This window comes from Octopus sinensis, linkage group LG8 (assembly GCF_006345805.1).
Source record: "Octopus sinensis linkage group LG8, ASM634580v1, whole genome shotgun sequence".
NCBI classification, from domain to species: Eukaryota; Metazoa; Mollusca; class Cephalopoda; order Octopoda; family Octopodidae; genus Octopus; species Octopus sinensis.
Window position 1 is genome coordinate 78699677 of NC_043004.1, and position 23063 is coordinate 78722739.

Genomic DNA, 23063 nt, shown 5'->3' on the forward strand with positions numbered 1-23063 from the left:
AGATAAAAAGTTTCTAAGGGGTGGCTGTGTGGTAAGTAGCTTGCTTACGAACCACATGGCTCCAGGTTCATTCCCACTGTGTGGCACCTTGGGCAAGTGTCATCTACTATAGCCTCGGGCTGACCAATGCCTTGTGAGTGGATTTGGTAGATGGAAACTGAAAGAAGCCTGTTGTATATATGTATATATATATGTATCATTATCATCGTATAACGTCTGCTTTCCATGCTAGCATGGGTTGGACGGTTTGACTGAGGGCCGGTGAACCAGATGGCTGCACCAGGCTCCAGTCTTGATCTGGCAGAGTTTCTACAGCTGGATGCCCTTCCTAACACCAACCACTCTGAGAGTGTAGTTATATATATGTGTGTGTGTATATGTTTGTCTCCCCAACATCGCTTGACAACCGATGCTGGTGTGTTTATGTCCCCGTAATTTAGCGGTTCGGCAAAAGAGACTGATAGAATAAGTACTAGGCACACAAAGAATAAATCCTAGGGTCGATTTGCTTGACTAAAGGCTGTGCTCCAGTATGGCCACAGTAAAATGACTGAAACAAGTAGAAGAGAGTAAAGAGAATGTGAATTTTGATGAAAAAGCATTGCTGAAAATTTGACAAAAAAATTTAGCAAAGTCATGTTAGGAGGTTTTCAAAGAGTGAGTTCAAATCGCACTGAAGGCTAACTTGCCTTTCATCCCTTTAAGGATCAAGAACAGTACCAGTCAAGTACTGGGGGTCAATGTAATTGATTTGCATACACCCTATGAAATTGCTGGCCTTGGACACTGCAACAGACCGGTGTCTCATTTAGGGAAAATATGATCTTGGTCACATATGCCATAGAAACTGAATAACAGGCCTTGAGTCCTAAGGTTAAAGAAAAATTTATAAGAAAGATTCATGGGACTGTTATAGTATCAGACAAGATACCTGGTGGTATATTGTTCAGGCTTTTGTGTTATGATAGCTGTAGTGGTAACCCTTCTTTTGCACAAGAGTGGTGGTGCAGCAGAGAGGAAGCTTGTATGGATGACTACCACACACACACACACACACACACACGCAGAGGAGCAGATCAATGGCCAAACCTGACGAACAGGTGTCCCAGATGAGGCTACAGGCCTAGTTGGCCATCAGTCCTGAGATTCAATGGTACCTAGAGGAATCCAGTCTGGGACAATGCTTATATGTGTATGGAGAGAGAGTGAAAAATCTAAGAATAAGACGCCAAGATGATAATGATTAGAAATTAAACTAGATATAAATGCAGTAAATACCCACTGTAAAGATAAAGTAATACTGCATTTGTGAATTAGAGAAATTCTGATTTTGTTGTAGTTTTGAAAAAGTTTCCTTCCCACCAAGTGGTTGGACTGACGAAAGCCTTGAACAGATTTGGTAGACAAAAACTGAAGGCTATTGTGTGTGTGTGTGTCAAAGCATGTTTATGTTGTGTTTACATTTGTAAGTTAAGTCGATACATTAGGAGAAAGGCATCCAACTGTAAAACCGCCCCAAATAACATTCACCTGACTCATGCAAACATGGAAAAGCTGAAAAAAGATCTTATAAAAACATTAATTGTACAAAAACCGATCTAAGTTTATAATCAAAGCAAAACAAGAATTTAGGATTTCAGAGGTCGGAAACATCTTTTATTACATTTTTTATGAATAAGAATTGTTAATCTTGGCCTGATCTGCTAGAGAATTGGACAGTCATCTTATCTTTCCAGGAAATTTTTTAACATGGATGTAGCAAAGGAGGTGTAAAGGTAGTCCCTTCGACTGGTTGTAAAGTTTTGTCCTCCTCATGCCTTTCATTAAGATGGGGACACAAGGTCTTTGCCCTCATGTTATGTCACTGGTCTTTAATTATTGTCTTCAAATTGTTTAACCCCAAGTTAACCCTAACTGAATAGACCTATGATCAGAGCATTCCAAATTTATTTTCCGAAATGCTCCCATTTTTTCCAAAACATGTTGTTTAATGTGAACATGGCAGTTTTTTCTAGCAGATCTAGAAAATATACAGATCCCCGTTTGTCATGCCAAAGAATTTCCTTTTTTATCTTTACTAATTGTAAATATTCATTTTTCTCACCTTAAAAGTCTCTAATTCTAATCCAGTCTCCCTAAGTCTGTATCGTTACTCCTCGGGACTTTATATCATATACCATTATCTTTATAGCCCAGTGGTTATTTAATTTACGATAGCAAATAATAAGCACCCAGGATGATAATCATTAAGCGCTAAATATAGTAGGGAGCTTTATTAAAAAGGCGCTAAAATTCCAACACTTTATTTACTACATTAAGATTTTTAAAAAATATATATACGGGTTTCGGGTACTAAGAGAATAACCATGATGGGGTACACTTTACAAGGATATTATAATCGATTATATCGAATCTCAGTATTTATTTTACCGACCCTGAAAATATTAGATTGAATGCTTGGTGCGAACAGGGCCCAGCTTTCCTTAATCGGTCTCCTACCGAGGTTCAAAATAAACTACCACTAATTTAAATGTTAATTTTTCCATAGTGATATTTTAACAGTTTTCAGTTTCGTAAACCAACACATTTTATTACATTTGGGGAGAAAAATTTATTATAACTATAACAAACCGAAAGAAAATATTAATACTTGACTATTTTGGTCAAGCTGGTTTTAAAGACATCACAAATACATTATTTATACGAGGTTTATGGTAAAATTTATAACACAGTTAAAAAGCACAGATAGAGGGAATAAGTTGATTATCCAGTATTGTTGCAACAATAAACCAGAAATAAAATAGCTTATAGTAGGTCAGTTGGTGACTATACAAAGTTAACAAACAATATGGTTATTTTGGACTACAAACTGGTTGGAATTTGTCGCATTGAATGCAAAGACACTTTATGTTAAAATATCACTATGGAAAAATTAACATTTAAATTAATTTCTCAAAGAAGAATACAAATTAAAATTTATAAACGAAAACAATATATTTCACATACTTTCTCTTTAGCAGATTGGATCCAACTGCTAAACCAGCCATTGGCGGGTTGTGGTTCGCTGAAATAGAATAGAATAAAATAAATATTATAAAAGGATGGTGACTGAATAGAAATACAGAAATATCTTTTCAGGAAAATCCAAAATAATAACAGAAAAAGACGAAATAAATATTTTTTTTAAAAAAGCTCTTACCTTTCAGCCATGTTTGTTTACAATTTAATGAAAGGAAATAAAATTGGGGAAGAAATTAAAGAAATAATAAATTTCTCATGCTAAAAACTGAAAGAAAATTTAACCCCAGTTTACAACAAGGCACTGTCATACAAAATATCTTTTCAAATTAAAAAAGAAATGACTTTAAAAGAAGAGATTCCACTCGACATCCACGATAATATTCTGTCAGCATATTTCTTATGACAAGTCACACTTATATGATGTGTCGTAAATGTAGACCGGAAGTTAACAACGCTTACTTCCCTTTTATTGTCTTGTTGGCAGAAAACTTTGTTTGCGACAAATATAATAATTTGATATTTATCGATTTTAAATTGTTGACCTTCATTTGTGAATTTAATACATTCGTATATTGTGTCACTCACATAATATATATTTGCTTTTCGCATATCTACACATATGTGCCTGTCGCTGACTTTATTTTCTCATAACTTTCAGAAAAATTAATATATTTAATAAATTTTTTTTTTAATATCTTTCAGTCGCAGACAAGTGCCGGAGTGGCTGTGTGGTAAGTAGCTTGCTTCCCAACCATATGGTTCCGGGTTCAGTCCTACTACGTGGCACTTTGGGCAAGTGTCTTCTACTACAGCATGGGACCGACCAAAGCCTTGGAACGGATTTGGTAGGCGGAAACTGAGAGATGCCTGTCATATATGTATGTATATATATATGTATGTGTGTCTGTGTTTGTCCCCCTACCATCACTTGACAACTGATGCTGGTGTGTTTATGTCCCTGTAACTTAGCGGTTCAGCAAAAGAGACCGATAGAATAAGTACTAGGCTTACAAAGAATAAGTCCTGGGGTCGATTTGTTCCACTAAAGGCGGTGCTCCAACATTGCCGCAGTCAAATGACTGAAACAAATAAATGAATAGTGTGGATTACGATTATATCGAAATTTAATGTGAGAAAAAAAGGTGGGCGCGCACACATTCAAAATGAAACATGAAATTTTGAAAAAAAAAATTGATGTGTGGAAGTACGTAGCTTAGTAGTTAGAATATTTGGCTCACGATCGCAAGGTTCTGAGTTCGATTCTCGGCGTGCGTAGTGTTATTGAGCTAGACACTTTATTCCCCAATGCTCTAGTCCACTCGGCCAGCAAAGTGAGTAGTACCTGTTATTCAAAGGGCCAGCCTTATCTTATCCTGTGTCACACGGAATCTTCCTGAGAACTACATTAAGGGTTAACCGTATTTGGGTAAGCTGTTCCGTCTATTGGAACCTTCTTAGTCGTAATGAGTACTTATAATTGTAACCTATTTGTAGGTATTGGTAGAAAATTTCATTAAAAAGATATCCATTTTTCTGAAAGTTTTGAGGAAATAAAGTTGGTGCGGTACATTTGTGGAGATGTCTTGTTTTTCTCTATTTTAAGGGTGTTTAGATTATGCGAACTTTAGAGAATTCACAGAATATTCTTAATACTATTCGTTTTATTGATTTACAGCGAATTGTTGTTGGAGCATCAGATAAGAGACCTCACTATTTATTCCGGTTTCTTTCGTTCCGAGTTCAAATCCAGCTAAAATCAATCTTAACTTTCATCCCCTGGTATTGATAAAGAAAATGCCAGTCTAAATGCCTTGTTGCAGTTCTCTCTCATAGCCAGCAAGCCATGGCATAACTTCAAGCTGCGTACGAAGCTGCTTTCTGGTGCAAAAGGTTTGCAGTTGCATATCAGGCGAAGGTTAGTGCCAGTGGAAATGGAGTTTCTTCGATGGCTTGTTCAATGTAAATTGCCCTACAAAGTACAGTTGAAAGATTTGAAGATCTTGATTTCAGCAGGTTCAAGCGATCCTATCCTATGGTAAATCTGTCCCTGCACTTTGAAAGTTGGCATAAACCCGCCTTCTTGAACAACATTAGCGCCGAAAGCTGTTATTTGGAATGCACAATTGTACTTCCAGATGTTATTGAGGAAATGTTTCGACTCTGTAGTTGTGCCAGTGTAGAGTAACTTCAACAGCTGTGGTGGATCCTGCAGCGGAGTGGGGTTAACTTTTCCATTAGCGCAACACATAGCAAGAGTTTCTCTTGACCACTTCTTGGCATTTCAGAAAGAGCAAGTGATGGACATATCTCCAATGTTCATATCTGGGTGGCAATCATAATGAAGCTCAGGGTAGGGTTGTAGTCGAAAACCTTTAATGACCATCGTGAGCTGTGAAAATCCTCGTCTATGAGCTCTTTGTTGAATGGGAGTCTGCAGCGTAATATATCTCTGTTGTAAGGTGTGGAAAGCTTGCGCAGCAGCCATGTTGGCAGCATTCCTGACCAGGCGTGTAGTGCGTTCGTTTTTGTTCTCCGCAGCTCGTACAGCAATAGTTGACGCAGTATTAGCAGTTCGTCTGAGTTTACGCTGGTGTTCAGTCTCTGCAAGTTGTGTAGCAGCAGTACAAATTAAACTTAATTTCCATTCACATATTTGCATTTCAAAAATTTAACATTATAATCTTTTCCATAAATCAATTCAACTATCGTAAACATTTTATACGATGACGTCACATAGTCTATATGTGTGTGTGTACCTTAAAAGACATCAATCATCACGACACACACCTTCACTCATTTATTCTATCTCTCTCTCTCTCTCTCTCTCTCTCTCTCTCTCTCTCACACACACACACACACACACGTCCATTTCATATAGACGCACATATATCTTTCACTTTCTTTCTCTGTCCTTTTCGCTTTCTCTTCTTTCAGTTTCTGCTCCCTTCAAATAAATTTTTACGGAATAAGCGAGAGAAACACAGAAAAGACGTAATCTCACCAGAAACAAGTATAAAGCAAGGATGATTGTAGAAAACCGAAGGCGCGAGTCTGAGGACAGAAGCGAGATGAGATTTTCTCAAGATCAGCAAATGCATGTTGCAGTACTTAATGCTGGATCAATTAAATCAATGTTTTAATGATTAGACAGCGGTCCAATAGAATAGCTCTCAGAAACAGACTATGTACAAATTCGTTCTTCATAACTCTTGAAGCTGTTTTCAGATATGATCCATACCATTCTTATAAAAATGATAATTCTGTCCAAATTGGTGTGCTAAACACAAATTGTCTTTTCTGTAGAGCTTTAAAATTTTCAAATGAAACAAATGGTATGTGCTGCTCAGGCGGTCAGGTATTATTGCCAGCACTACCAGCTCCTTCTCAAACTCTTATGCATCTTCTAGAAGGCACTTCCATCCAGTCAAAGGATTTATTGAACAATATCAGACAATACAACTCTGCATTTCAAATGGCATCGTTTGGTGCATCTAAGAAGATAGATAGACATGAATTTACGCCGACGTCAAAGTTCAAGGACAAGTCTATCACCACATTGGTTCCATGTTACCCATAAATGAACAACCGCAGTTCTTCCAAATTTACTGTATGAGTGATGTAGGACAACGAACCCGAAGGAGATGTTAAAATTTCAGATGATGGGTCGTGATAGACACAGCACTGCTGCAAGAGAGTATATCTACTGACAGCTTTTTGGTGCGTTCAAAAATCACATAATCCCCACTCCTAATTGTCCATGACAGGTTAGGGCCCGAAATACTCCAAACGGACGCATAGCGTGTTGCTTAGTCGAATTAGCATTTACTCCACAAATGTTTTGTTGTCAAAGCTGCTCTTTCCCATATCATCTGTTTCAACATAATTGAATACATTATTACAAACGATGCCATTTTAATCCCGAGCAACGCCGGAATCTCTCTATATATATATATATATCTATATATATATATATATATATATATATATATATATATATATATATATATATATATATATATATATATATATAAACGGGCAGTTTGTCTGTTTGTGTGCGTGTCTGTCAGGTTGGTACCCCACCTCTGACCACGGCTTTCAACCGATCTGATGAAACTTGACACACACATTGGCCCAATGTATAATTCAAAACTAACGCAGTGAAAGTTGAAAAGTTCCCCCAGTTCTGAAAAAAATCGAAAATTCGACATGGGTCGAGAATCAGAAACGCAAACCACAGATAGTCTAGGGGACGCAACTCGACCTTTTAACTCTCAAAAAAAATTTACCATAATTTTTTTTTCCATTTTTTTGCTATTTTTTTGGCTATATAACTCTTATATCTAATATATATATATATATATAATATATATAATAAAACGGCAGTTTGTCTGTGTGCGTGTCTGTCAGGTTGTACCCTCCCTGACCACGGCTTTCAACCGATTCTGATGAAACTTGACACACACATTGCCCAATGTCATAATTCAAAAACTAACGCAGTGAAAAGTTGAAAAGTTCCCCCAGTCTGAAAAAAAATCGATAAATTCGACATGGGGTCGAGAATCAGAAACGCCAAACCACAGATAGTCTAGGGGACGCACACTCGACCTTTTAACTCCAAAAAAATTTACCATAATTTTTTTTCCATTTTTTTGCTATTTTTTGGCTATAACTCTCTAAAAATGCTTTATAGTTATTCCCTTACAAACCCGAGCAACGCCGGGCGATACTGCTAGTATATATATATATATATATATATATATATATTTAATATATATATATTTTATATTAGTATATGCATGTATGTATGTATGAGGACTTGCTACAAATATCAAAGAAATGACAACGCACAGGTTATAATTATTTCTATAACTAACAATTTAAAAGATTGTTAAAGAGAATTTTTTAATAACATGAACTGTCTCTATAAAGAATCAAATAAAAAATAGTGGAAAGTTTTGTAAATAGGGGCAGAGTATGGTTGAATATTTATGAGAATTTGCAGCATGTAAGATGTTTTTAAGCAATTCCAGAACAACAAAAGCCGTTACTTTCACTACAAAATTTAAATTTCGTTTGTGTCTAAATATTTTCGTTCTTTGAAACCACGGCAAAACCCTGACGAAAATTCGTGCTGCATGTTTTGCCAGTGAACAAATCTCGATTCCAAAGAGAGAGAGAGAGAGAGAGAGAGAGAGAGAGAGAGAGAGAGAGAGAGAGAGAGAGTTCTTGAATGGATTACAACCATCTGCTCTTCAATTGGTTTTAATAATATCATTATGTAGAAGACAAAATCGTAAAACGTTTTTGCACAAATATTTGTTTTCATCTTCGTTTATAGCATAGATAATTTTTTAATCTGAAATGCCACCTTTGTCCTACAGGACGCGTTGGTCGGCCCGAGGCTATGGTTGAAAATATTTACTGGCAAACAGAGTGGGGAGAGGAACAGGACAATTCAAACGATCCGATTTTTTCCCTAAAGAAAATGGATATTCTTCCCAACCACACGGTTCCGGGTACAGTCCCACTGCATGGCACCTTGGGCAAAAACTGGAGTTTAAAGGACATGTTGAATACCTATTACACCATTAAAAAATTTTTTTTTTACTCGAGTCAAACACTAGAGTTTAAAGGTCATGGTCTGACAATGGGAATTTTCCGAGTCCTCTCCTCCACCCAACCCCGTTCGCGAGCGCGCATTTATTTTTTCATATTCGTTTACAGCAAGTTTTTTTACACCTATTATATCATTTCTTTTTTTTTGCTCGGGGTCAAACCCTTTATTTTTACCTATTTTCATTCCTTTAACTGGATTAAAGTAATTCAAAGATTAAAGTTACCTCCCTTTAACTACCTTATCTTTACTCTCTCTTTTACTCTTTTACTTGTTTCAGTCACCGCCTTTAGTCGAGCAAATCGATCCCAGGACTTATTCTTTGTAAGCCTAGTACTTATTCTATCGGTCTCTTTTGCCGAACCGCTAAGTTACGGGGACGTAAACACACCAGCATCGGTTGTCAAGCGATGTTGGGGAGACAAACACAGACAACACACACACACACACACACATATATATACATATATACGAGGAGCCTCTTTCAGTTTCCGTATACCAAATTCACTCACAAGGCTTTGGTCGACCCGAGGCTATAGTAGAAGACACTTCTCAAGGTGTCATGCAGTGGGACCGAACCTGGAACCATGTGGCTGGTAAGCAAGCTACTTACCACACTGCCTACTCTTATGTTAATCCCACACTGCCTACTCTTATGTTAATCCCATAATAATCTTGAAGTAATCAGTTTTATTAGTATCCTGACATGAATAATGTTGTTTTAATGAGACATAGTAAATATATTCAAGAAAGAAATAAGTCAAATAAAAATGAGGCGAAATGGAAATGGAATAATTACCAAATGAAATATATATATTAGTCTTCACCATTTTATATTTTGATGCATGACATTATCTATCTATCTATCTATCTATCTATCTATCTATCTATCTATCTATCTATCTATCTATCTATCTATCTATCTATATATATATATATATATATATATATATATGTATAGATAGATAGATGAATACATACAAACATATTTATACACACACACACATAGATATAGATATATAGTTAGATACATACATACACACATTTACACACGCGCGTGCACATATATATATATAAATGGAACAAAAACGCAATAGAGGTTGTTAAGACGTTCGGACATATATACGACACAAAGGCAGACAAGCGAAACGACAATTAGAAGGACAGGCAAAAAAACCAGATCATTCTTGGCTTTCTTTCATCAGTCAAGTACCAGAAGTCACGACCATTTTGGACAGTTACACTTGGGATGGTTTGATCTGGTTGTCCCCCAAAAAGTCTAAACTAAGAGCATTAGATCCCTTTGTAAGAAAGCTAGCGAATGTGTATGGCAACAAAGACGAAAAAAAAACAAACGAACAGAGAACATGGTACACAATTACGAACACAACAAGAAGAAATAACAACAGATGTCTTTCGACTGAGAATGATTCAAATTGAGCTGGCATATATGAAGTAAAAGCCTATATATATATATATATATATATTACATACATACATATTTACACAAACACACACACACACATAAATCTATTTTTTTTTTTTGCTTGTTTCAGTTAGATGGTAGCCATGCTGGAGCATTGAAGGGTTTAGTAAAGAAAAAATTGACTTATTTTTGAAAGTCTGCTACTTATCCTAACAGTCGCTTTTGCTGAACTACTAAGTCAAGGGGATGTAAACAAACCAACACCAGTTACCAAGCAGTGGAGGTGGGGGACGAACACAAAGGCACACATGTCTATTAAATATCACTCAGAAGGCATTGGTAGGCTCAGGGTTTAAAGTAGAAGACACTTGCCCAAGGTGCTGTGCGGTGAAACTGAACCAGAACTCACATGGTAGCAAAGCAAGCTTGTGTGCGTGTGTGGGAGGGGGGGTTGAGGTCATGTGGTCTAGTTGTTAGGTTGTTGTGCTCACAATCTAGTGATTGTGGGTACGATGACTTTCGGAAACAGTTTTTCACACTCAGAGATGCTGAAGTATGGAACAAACTACCTGCCTCGGATATTAATTGCTGAGACATTACATCCTTTAAATCCTCCATGCTTCCTGAAATTTGCCAACATTACACCTGATGTCCCCCACGTCCATATGCATGCACACGTGTATATCATGAGTCATACACTCTTCACTTACCTGACTTTTGTACATAATTCTATGTACCTATTTCTTTACTACCCACAAGGGGCTAAACACAAAGGGGACAAACAAGGACAGACAGACGGATTAAGTTGATTATATCGACCCCAGTGCATAACTGGTACTTATTTAATCGACCCTGAAAAGATGAAAGGCAAAGTCAACCTCAGTGGAATTTGAACTCAGAACATAATGGCAGACGAAATACGGCTACTCATTTCGCCTGGCGTGCTAACGATTCAGCTGGCTTACCACCTTTTTTTGTACATAATTCTATGTACCATACATACACCTTTAATGAGTTGTAGTGCACCTGAGCACTGTACACAATAATTTCATTATTATTATGATTCTTAGAGCAAGCAGCACATTCTATTCCTGAGCAAAACACATTTCCCATTGCCCCAGTCCACTCTGCTGTAAACAGGTGCACCCTGCAATGGAATAACCTTCCAATCGGGATGTGGGGTGGGGTACTATTGCACTGCCTCCCTAGCCATTCAAAACTAAAACAATGCAGAATGCATTGTGATCAGTCTGATAGTCTGACTGATTACTTGATATGATGATGGGCATGAGCACCATACGAGCGTGATCGTTGACAGAGCGACTAACCGGCTTTCATGCCAGTGGTACATAAAAGGCACCATTCGAGTGTGATCGTTACCAGCTTCGTTTTACTTGCACTTGTGCCCCGTGCGAGTAGGGTGCTAAGAGCACCATCTGAGCGTGATCGTTGCCTGAGCGGCTAACTGGCTTCTGTGCCGGTAGCATGTAGGAGGCACCATTCGAGTGGGATCGTTACCAGCATCATCTTACTGGCACCTGTGCCATTGGCATGTGTAAAAAATTCGAGCAAGGTCGTTGCCAGTACCGCCTAACTGGCCCCCGTGCCGGTGGCACGTAAAAGCACCCACTACACTCTCGGAGCGGTTGGCGTTAGGAAGGGCATCTGTAGAAACTCTGCCAGATCAGATTGGAGTCTGGTGCAGCCATTTGGTTCGCCAGCCCTCAGTCAAACCGTCCAACCCACTGCTAGCATGGAAAGCGGATGTTAAACGATGATCATCATGATGATGATATACATACATACTCTTACATGTATGTAGACAGATATAGGTATATATTAATGCTTGTTTCTAAGTTATATGTGAAAACAATTTAACATTAAGCTGGTACTTTTTAGCTGAGTTCATGTTTATTAACTTTTACTAGGAAAAGGTTGACAGTGATTTCAAAGTTTCAGCTCGCTTGAAGATAAAGTGTGTGACTCGAAGTTAGAAATTCTTTGAAGAAATATGCTCTTTGATATCTGATTCTCTCTCCCACCTGATTAATGTTGGTTCTTAATTTTGGCACAAGGCTAGCAACTGTGGGTGGTGTGGGGGAGAGCAAGTCAATTACATCAACCCCAGTGCTCAACTGGTACTTATTTTATTGACCCCAAAAGAATGAAAGGCAAAGATGGTCTTGGCAGAATTTGAACTCACAGTGTACAGACAGATGAAATGCCACTAAGCATTTTTTTTCCGGTCTGCCAATGGTTCTGCCAGCTCGCCACCTTCAACCTATTAATATTAATAAAATACTAAGGTGTTGATCTGGTGGAAATGTTAGCACACTGGATGAAATGCTCAGCAGTATTTCATTTGTCTTTATGTTCTGAGTTCAAATTCTGCTGAGGTCAACTTTGCCTTTCATCGTTTCAGGGTTGATAAATTAAGTACCAGTTGCATACTGGGGTCGATTTAATCAACTGGACCCTTCCCCAGAAATTTTGGGCCTTGTACCTAGAGTAGAAAAAAATAATAAAATACTGATATATATGACTTCATTTTTATTTCTTCTGTTTAAAATACAGCTCCATTCTTTTTTTATGACTTCATTTTCTTTTTGATATTGTATTTGTATTTGGTTATTGTTAGGTAAAATATAAGTGATGTTGCATTAAGAGTGTGCTTGAAATAGCAGCTGAATGACATGGTTTGACAGACAACGAGGAGGCTGAGATAGTTTCATTAAATACATTTAGTTTTATTTTACAACAGTAAATAAAAACATTCACACATTATGACAGCACAAAAGTTCATTAAATTATTTATGAATACCATGAAATAATTGCTGTTGAATAATCTCAAGGTGTGGTTCAGCCAAGAATGGAAAAGGCGGTGAGCTGGCAGAAACGTTAGCACACCGGGCAAAATGCTTAGCAGTATTTCCACAGACATCTGTGCTTCTTAATATAGTTGCCAGGGAGATTCAGGGTGACACAGAATGTGACAAGACTGGTCCTTTTGGAATTGCAGGTACAACTCATTTTTTATCAGCTGAATGTACTGGAGCAATGTAAAATAAAGTATCTTTCATAAGGACTTAACATGCTGCCAGGAATTGAACTCATGATCTAACAATCATGACCCAAATACCCTAACCAGTAAGCCACACTTTCACTTAGTTTGCATTCCCATACCTCAACTACATGTCATTCATAAATATAAAAGAAAAAGGAAAAAAAAAAGTTTCTAAAAAAAATGTAGGTGAGTAATCTCATTCATTATTAAGTAGAATGATATAATTAATACTGATTAACAAAGACTGCGAACTCTTAATGAAAACGTGAGAAATAACCAAATATAGGAAGAATAACTTTTGAACTTCTCCAAGAGATAAAAACATCAGATCGATCCGTTTGAATTAAACGTCATTTAACCTGAAAAGCTGAGTACAATACAATACAACTAATGAGAGATATGGTTCCATTTGGTCTCAGGTGATTGCTTATCTTAGCAAATATATTCATGTTTGATCACATTTGACGTAATTAATCAGCAAATGATCGCTTATTATCTCTGACCAATGCAGGAACTGGTATGATTTCTCAAAGTGCTGTAATTTACTGAGCTGTATCTCTCGGAATATATACAGAAATGTAGGTCAAGTTTTATTTACAACAATTTTTTATTAGCTTTATTTTATTCATTTATGATTCATTCACGCATTGCTGTCTCTTGGAGTGTTTTATAAAACTAAGAAGACGTGGAGATATTTACTGACACCAGACTTTTAGCTGTTTGTCTGTTTCATTCATCAAACTTCAAGGTATTTCATTATAACTGCAAATAATAACTCTTAAAACACACACACACACACAATATACATACATGTATGCATGTATGTATATTATGCCAACATTGACAATGGATGCTAAATGATGATGATGATGATGATGACACACATAAACACACACATAAATACACACACACAAACACACATACACACAAACACACACACACAAACACACACACACAAACACACACACACACACACCTACACACATCTGCATGGGCGTATGTAGCGAAGTGTTTGAGTATTTCAGTGTTTCAAATTTAATGTTGAATAGTTTTCTGCTTTGCTGAAACTAAATTTCTTGACATTTGTGGAGAACGTCTGTTATATTTTGATTCCGAGGAAAGAAGTGATGCATTGGCAATGGGATGGGGGCCAGGGAAGGGACAGTTGGGGAATTTGATATTTGATCAAATTGAAACAATCAGTCCAAACTATGCACATATGTCTTTACACATGCATGCATGCACACACACACACATGCATACAACATCTAGTTATCTATCTGTCAGTCTTCTGGCAATCTATACACACACAACACACACACACATCATCATCTTTGTCATCATCACCATTGTTTAACGTCTGTTTTCCATGCTGGCATGGATTGGATGGTTTGACTGGGGACTGGCAAGCCAGGAGGCTGCACCAGGCTCCAGTCTGATCTAGCAATGTTTCTATAAAGCTGGATGCCCTTCCTAGCACCAACTACTCTGAGAGTGTAGTGGGTGCTTTTTACATGCCACTGGCACGGGAGCCAGTCAGGCAGCACTGGCATCGGCCATGCTCAAATGGTACTTTTTATATGCTACCAGCACAGGAGCCAGTTGTGGCGGGGTGGGAGTGGGGGCTGGCATTGACCAACCTGCGTTCGTCCGTTGTCCACGCTGGCATGGGTTGGATGGACGTTAAATGATGATGATGACGATGATATATGTGTGTGTGTGTGTGTGTGTGTGTGTGTGTGTGTATAGATTGCCAGACAGACGGACAGATATATATACACATATATACACACATATAAAAATTGATCGGATAAGAGAAGCGAAATAAAACAATGGATGTTTATTCCATTGGCTGACAGCTGTTTTGTAATCTGTGTTACTTGCATAAGTGATGCTGTCACACACATATATAAATGAATATACAAAGGTACATATGAATGTATACACACACACACACATATATACATACACAAACATATATACAGGGTGAGATGGGTAGATTGTCGCCAGTTTATATTTTTTATTTTGTGCATGTACATTGTTTGTTTTTGATTTTGTCGACTACACAGTATCGTAGGGTCAGTTGGGTACCATCTGTGAGAAAAACAGCACCATAACACAATTCACTCTGCCAAAAATTTGGAAACGACACACTGTACTGCTTGGCATTCATGCCAGAAGCTCCAATATGAACAGATGGTGAACACCAAGAACAACAATTAGCTTGCTCATGTTTTGCAACCTGCTTCATGTAGTATTAATTTCTGTGTTGATGAAATTATCCTCACACCCTTTCATTAATATTCTTGCTCAGCATTATGCAATACAATTTTTTTATTCACAAGTCAATGCAAATTAAGAAAGCAAGCTCCTCAGATCACCAGAACGTCATGGATACACCAACAGTCCAACTCATCATCATCATCATCATTGTTTAATGTCTGCTTTCCATGCTGGCAACAACAACAACAACAACAGCAACAGCAGCAGTAGCAGCAGCAGCAACATCAAAAAATACCTTAGGAATGAGAATCCAGGTTCAAAATTTCCCCAAGACACCTGATGAAGGCTGGAGGGTATATCAACCGAAACGTTGTGTTAACAACAAACAAGATGAGGACAAATATCTGTCAAATGTAAATAATGTAAATAATTCCTCATCTCTTAAATATAGAACTGTGTAGAAACTTTGCCAGATTGGATTGGAGTCTGGTGCAGTTTCCTGGCTTGCCAGTCCTCAGTCAAATCGTCCAACCCATGCCAGCATGGAAAGTGGATGTTAAACGATGATGATGATGATGATGATGATGATAATGATGATGTTATTGCTTCTGCTCAACCAAAATTGAAGAACAAAGTGCTTGATGTTTGGTGTGTTTCCAAGAGATGCAACACCAGCCAGATCCAGTTGCACTCTTTGACTCCAAGCCGGGATCACCTGCTGAACTCTTGCAAGTAAAAAATTGATGCAACCACAGACCCCCCTCATCATTTAATACCTGTCCTCCATGGTGGCATGGGTTGCACATTTTGATAGGAGATGGCAAGGCTGGGAACAGTACCAGGTTTCATTGTCTGTTTAGGTCTTGTTTCCATGGCAATTGCTTCCTAATGCCAACCACTTTATAGAGTGTACTGGGTGCTTTATATGTGGCCCCATCACCAGAAAAAACAAAAAAAAAGAACCCCAAAAAACATGCTCAAAATACTGAGGAAAACAAAAATCAGCAAAGCTGTTGGATGTGAGCAAATTTCTATCTATAATAATAATAATAATGAAATTATTGTATACAGTGCTCAGGTGCACCACAACTTGACAAAAGTGCATATAAAGTATATGCATTAATGTACAAATGCCTAGAAAGCGAACAGTGTATGAGTCAGATACATGCTTGTGTGTATGGAGGAGAGAAAATCAGGTGTAGTGTTGGCGAGCCTCAGGAAGCATGGAAGTTTTGAAGGATGCAGTGCTCCGACAACTAACAACTGATGCTGGCAGTCTGTTCCATGTTTCAGCAACTCTTAGTGTGAAAAAATGTTTCCGAAAGTCAATGGAGCTGTGCTGTTTTCTGACTTTGTAAACATGTCCACAGGTGTTAGGCAGGTGGAGTTTGAAAAGGTGCTCAGAGTTGGCTCTTTATGCTTTGGTTCCTGTAAATAGCTCAACTGTAAAATAATGAGCTGGATGGGGTTCTCTGTGAATGAGGGGTTATGCAAGGTGCTGAGGTGTCACTCAAGATATAGCTGAGGGCTTCCACTAAAGGTTCTCTTCCATTTGTATTTCTTATGAAACATTAGTACTACAAAAAAAAAAAGATGGTGTGTCACTTACCAGGCATCTGTCAACTCCTTGTTAATTATTCAAAAAGATTAATACTGGACCACTGAGTTTAGATAATGCAAGGTATTAAATTTCAAATAATTACAGTGAAGTATGAAATGGTCTTCTCTCTATCCATGGAGATAGTAAGACATCTGGGAAACTTTTAAATCATATTCTTGGCTTTTAAAAACATCTCAACATCATAATATAATCTTTGTGGCTTTTAAAAATCATTTTAAGTATCTGAAAATGAAGACATTGAGCAGACACATGATCAAAGATATTCCAATTGTGGCCATTATTCCCAGGTAGAGGTCATCCAGGACCATGGAAAACAATATCGAAGATGGTAGGATGTGATTCGTGGGAAATTTTGTTTTTATTTCTAGCAAGTTGAACGACCACATTAAGAAGTATCTATATGATCATTTGACTATCTTAATCCACACATTACACCATCTTAGATTCTGAATTATATGGTCCTGGATGTAACAGAAAGGAAAAAAAGAAGAAATGTACCTTGGGTAAAAACAGAGTGGCCATGAACAACGAAATATCTTTCCCTGTGTGTCTCTTCTCATTCTTGGTCAAAATAGCATTTAGTTTTGAATAGCTGGTCTTTGCTTTTTGCTCCTTTGAACATGTGACTGTCAGTGATGTAGTGTGCGTACAGGGTTGACAGGCAATTGATTTGAGCACAAAATTTCAAAAGAAAAAATATATATTCTTCTACTCACTTCAGTCATGCTGGGGCACTGTCTTGAAGAATTTTTAGTTGAGCGAATTGACCTCGATACTTACCATTTTTTAAAGCCTGGTACTTATTTTATTGGTCTTTTTTGTTGAACTGCTAAGTTAAGGGAATGTAAACACACCAACACCGGTTGTCAAGCTGTGGTGGAGGACAAACAAACACATCACACACATACACCTATTATTCAATTGTAGTATTGTCTTGCAACAGTAAGCATTTGGATATAAGTAGGTATCCTTCCAGTCAAGGTGGTGATCTGGCAGAAATGTTAGCAAGCCGGGTGAAATGCTTAGCAGAAATTTCATCTGCCGCTACGTTCTGAGTTCACATTCCACTGAGGTCGACTTTGCCTTTCATCCTTTTGGGGTCGATTTAATAAGTATCAGTTACGCACTGGGGTCGATGTAATCGACTTGATCCGTTTGTCTGTCCTTGTTTGTCCCCTCTGTGTTTAGCCCCTTCATCATCATCATCATCATCATTTAGCGTCCGCTTTCCATGCTAGCATGGGTTGGACGGTTCAACTGGGGTCAGTGAAGCTGGGATGCTTCGTCAGGCCCAGTCAGATCTGGCAGTGTTTCTACGGCTGGATGCCCTTCCTAACGCCAACCACTCCGTGAGTGTAGTGGGTGCTTTTTACGTGCCACCCGCACAGGTGTCAGACAGAGTTGGCAAACGGCCATGAACGGATGGTGCTTTTACGTGTCACCGGTACGGGGCCAGGCGATGTTGGCAACGGACACGAACGGATGGTGCTTTTACGTGCCACCGACACGGGGGCCAGACAGAGCTGGCAAACGGCCACGAATGGATGGCGCACAGGTGTCAGACGAGTTGGCAAACGGCCATGAACGGATGGTGCTTTTACGTGTCACCGGTACGGGGCCAGGCGATGTTGGCCACGGACACGAACGGATGGTGCTTTTTACGTGCCAACCGCCACGGGCCAGACAGAGATGGCAAACGGCCACGAATGGATGGTGCCTATTACGTATACGTGTCACGGCAACGGGGGGCCAGGTGAGGCGGCAATGGACACGAACAGATGGTGATTTTACGTGCCACCGACACGGGGTCCAGACAGAGCTGGCAACGGCCACGAACGGTGGTGCTTTTACGTGTCACCGGCACCCGGGCCAGGCGGGGCTGGAGCGGACACGAACGGATGGTTCGCTTAACCACAGCTGCAATTCCCACTGATGTTGATCAACCTCAATTTTGGTTCTGCTTTCTGATATATGATTTGATTGGTTTGATTTTGCATTGTTCTCACTGGTCTTGCCGGGTCTTCTCGCTGCACAGCATACTTCCATAGGTCTCGGTCTCTGGTCATTTCCTTGGTGAGACCTAAGTTCGAAGGTCGTGCTCAACACCACTCTCGACCAGGTTTCCTGGGTCTACCTCTTCACCCACAGGTCCCCTCAACTGCCAGGGTGTGGCACTTTTTCACACACCTATCTTCATCCATTCTCGCCACATGACCATACCAGCACAATCGTCTCTCTTGCACACAGTCGTCTCTCAAGGTACTTACACTCTGTCGACTATGAACACTGACATTACACATCCAACAGGAGCATACTAGCTTCATTTCTTGCAAGCTTATGCAAATCCTCAGCAGTCACAGCCCAAGTTTCACTACCATGTAGCATGGCTGTATGTACACATGCATCATACAGTCTGCCTTTTACTCTGAGCAAGAGGCCTTTTGTCACCAGCAGGGGTAAGAGCTCTCTAAACTTTGCCTAGGCTATTCTTACTCTAGCAGTTACACTTTCAGCACACCCGCCCCCGCTACTGACTTGGTCACCTAGGTAGCGGGAGCTATCAACTACTTCTAGTTTTTCTCCCTGAAACGTAATAGAAGTTGGTCTCTGCATATTTTCAGAGTTTATTGCTCCTGAGCATCTGCCACAGATAAAAACTATTTTCTTAGTTAGTCTTCCTTTGACATTACTACATCTCTCATGTGTCCATAGCTTACATTTGGTGCATCTTATAGAGTTTCTACTTACGCCTTTTCTACAGATCGAGCAAGGCCATCTACCTGAAGGCGTTTGTGATTGGTCTACCTTCCTACTTATTAGGACTTTGGTTTTGGCTAAGTTGATTCTAAGGTCCTTTGATTCTAAACCTTCCACACCTGAAACTTCTCCTCCCTTGTGGGTAGTAAAGAAATAGGTATCCCTCTAGTAGTATATTGGATATTTATTATCCCTTAGATGGTTGTCTAACCTCTAACTCATATGTACGTAATTATCAGCATGGAAAATGGATGTTAAACAATGATGATGATGATGATGATGATGATGATGATCATCATCATCATCGTTTAACGTCTGTTTTCCGCGCTAGCACGGTTCGACCGGGGTCTGGGGAGCCAGGGGCTGCTCCAGGCTCCAGTCTGATCTGGCAGTGTTTCTACAGCTGGATGCCCTTCCTAACGCCAACCACTCCGCGAGTGTAGTGGGTGCTTTTTACGTGCCACCTGCACAGGTGCCAGAGGGGTCTGGCATCGGCCACGATCGGTTGTGCTTTTTATGTGCCACCGGCACAGAAGCCAGTCGAGGCGGGCCTACAACCACGTCGTTGGAAAGCAAACTTCTTACCACACAGCCATGGCTGTGCCTAAAAAAAAAATAGGGTGCACTCAATGCACAACTGAGATATTGCCCTGCCCCATTATATTACTGGTAACCTTGTTTCTTCCTTACAAACTAAGAAACCAGTTTACTAGCATAAAATCAACATATTCCTTCAGAGGTGTAAATAAAATAGTTGACTCAGTGAAGATGTAGGCAAAAGGCAGTGAGCTGGCAGAATCGTTAGCACACCAGGCGAAATGTTTAGCTGTATTTCGTCTTTACATTCTGAGTTCAAATTCTGCCAAGGTCGACTTTGCCTTTCATCCTCTTCAGGTTGATAAATTAAGTACCAGTTGCGTACTGGAGTCGATCTAATCGACTGGCACCCTCCACAAAAACTTCGGGCCTTGTGCTAGAGAGAAGAAATGAGGTGTAGGGCATGAACCCTGTTGTTAAAGGTTTGCAATGTCATATCGTTTTAGGTTCAAAGGCAACGAGCTGGCAGAATCGTTAGCACACTGGGCGAAATGCTTAGTGGTATTTCGTCTGTCTTTACGTTCTGAGTTCAAATTCCGCCAAGGTTGACTTTGCCTTTCATCCTTTTCGGGGTTGATAAATTAAGTACCAGTTGCATAGTGGGGTCGATCTAATCAACTGCCCCCACCTCCCCCCAAAATTTTAAGCCTTTTGGCTAGAGTAGAAAAGAATGACGTTTTAGGTTCAGTCCCACTGTGCAGTACCTTGGGCAAGTGTCTTCCATTATAATCCTGACAGGAAGGTGTATGGCTTAATGGTTAGGGTATTTGGTTCATGACTGTAAGGTCATGAGTTCGATTCCAAGCAGCATGTTGTATTCTTGAGCAAGACACTTTACTTCCCGTTGCTCCAGCTGGCAAAAATGAGTTGTACCTGTAATTCCTGCCTTGTCACATGACATTCTATGTCATGCTGAATCTCCCTGAAAGTTACGTTAGTAGTATTCTTGTCTGTGGAGTACTCAGCCACTTGCATACTAATTTCACAAGCAGACTGTTCTGTTGATTGGATCATCTGGAACCTTCATCGTTGTAATCAATGGAGTAGCAATTTCTTTTAAAGTCTTGGAGCAACCATTGCCTTGTTAAGTGAATTTGGCAAATGGTAACAGTGAGAACCCTGTTCTATGTGTCTCTCTGTGTATCCATCCATCTATCTATCTGTCTATCTATCTATCCATCTATCTATCTATCTATTCATCCATCTATCTCTCTGTATCTATCTATCCATCCATCTATCTATCTATCTATCAATCCATCCATCCATCTATCTATCTATCTATCTATCTATCTATCTATCTATCTATCTATCTATCTATCTATCTATCTATCTGTCTATCTCTCTTTTACTCTTTTACTTGTTTCAGTCCTTTTTGACTGCGGCCATGCTGGAGCACCGCCTTTAGTCGAGCAAATCGACCCCAGGACTTATTCTTTGTAAGCCTAGTACTTATTTTACCGGTCTGTTACGGGGACGTAAACACACCAACATCAGATGTCAAGGGATGTTGGGTGGGGTGGGGGGTAACACAGACACACAAACACACATATACATATATACAACAGGCTTCTTTCAGTTTCCGTCTACCAAATCCACTCACAAGGCTTTGGTCGGCCCGAGGCTATAGTAGAAGACACTTGCCCAAGGTGCCACGCAGTGGGACTGAACCCGGAGCCATGTGGTTGGTAAGTAAGCTACTTACCACACAGCCGCTCCTGCGCCTATCTGTCTATCTATCTGTGTGTATGTGTGTTGTCTTCCTATGGCTGACAACCAGTGTAGGTTTGCTGATATCCCTGTAACACAACTGTTTGACAAACAGAGATCAATGGAATGACAACCAGACACAAAATAAGTCCTGGGGTTCATTTGTGTGAATAAGCTTGTCAAGACAGTGCTCCAGCAAGGCCGCAGTTCAATGACTGAAGCAAGAAAAAAAAATAATAAGTGCAAGAGCTTTTTTTTTTTTCCTGAAGTTTTTACATGGTCGTTCGGTCTGCTAGAAATAGCAGCCTCATAATCAACTACTGAAAATGTATTCTTAGTTTCACTTAAAAAATTGGATGGTCGTGGTAGGAACGCCTTTGTTGTTCATATATCTGTTCGATCGTAGTTGAACTGAGGCTAAACAACATCATCATCATCAGCAGCACCAACAGATCTTTTATTTTTGTACTGGTTTCAGCCAAAGGCTTGGGCCATGCTGGAGCATCGCCTTCATCAAGTAAGGGTAAATCACAAACTCGAAATCAATGAGAACTCAATTTGTTGTGGGTATTCAGTCGGATGGTCCGCTATACCCTTTCTGCTATAGTGGTTTCTAACATTAACAAAAGGGCACGAATTTAGGGGGAAAAGGTACCCTTGAAGATTAGAACGAATTTTATTATATACCTGGGTGGCTGGGGGGGAGAATATGGTCGAATGGTTAAGAAATTAGCTTTGTAACGAGGAGGACCTGGGTGGTATTTTGACCAAGTGTCATTTTGCTATAGATTCGGGTTAAACTATACCTTATCAGGGAAACTGGGTAGACGGAAACGTTTTACTTTATTTCTGTCTCTGGAAAAAAAAAGGCACAATTCTCATGTCTGACGCCAAAGTATAAATAAGAAAATAAAGTTAATTACGTTTGTGTTTAAGTAACAAACACCATGCAGAGAAATGCTTTAATAATTATTTGTCGCTTACGAGTAAAACAACTAAATAATATAAAGAAGTCGTATACTAATTTAGATCA

At 39.2% G+C, this 23063-nt stretch overlaps 2 protein-coding genes and 1 long non-coding RNA gene across 4 annotated transcripts in view; 2 read left to right on the forward strand and 1 right to left on the reverse strand.

Moving 5' to 3' along the window:
- Positions 1–3451, reverse strand: part of LOC115214975 (BSD domain-containing protein 1) — a 28067-nt gene extending 24616 nt beyond the window's left edge. The window contains exons 1-2 of one of the 2 annotated variants that reach the window (XM_029784075.2): positions 3200–3451; positions 3007–3064 (exon numbers count right to left, since the gene is read on the reverse strand). In XM_029784075.2, coding sequence (XP_029639935.1) covers positions 3007–3064; positions 3200–3210 — 69 coding nt within the window. In that variant the 5' untranslated portion in view covers positions 3211–3451. The remainder of the gene's footprint in view (positions 1–3006; positions 3065–3199) is intronic. The other variant, XM_029784074.2, reaches the window with a different exon arrangement.
- Positions 1498–6204, forward strand: LOC118764599. The gene is made up of 3 exons (XR_005000414.1): positions 1498–1642; positions 3724–3752; positions 5956–6204. It is a non-coding gene; the product is annotated as an uncharacterized LOC118764599 (long non-coding RNA).
- Positions 6205–13776: 7572 nt separating this feature from the next.
- Positions 13777–23063, forward strand: part of LOC115214960 (ascorbate transporter, chloroplastic) — a 75585-nt gene continuing 66298 nt past the window's right edge. Inside the window, exon 1 of the mRNA XM_029784057.2 lies at positions 13777–13873. The gene's annotated coding sequence lies outside the window, so the exon portion shown is untranslated. The remainder of the gene's footprint in view (positions 13874–23063) is intronic.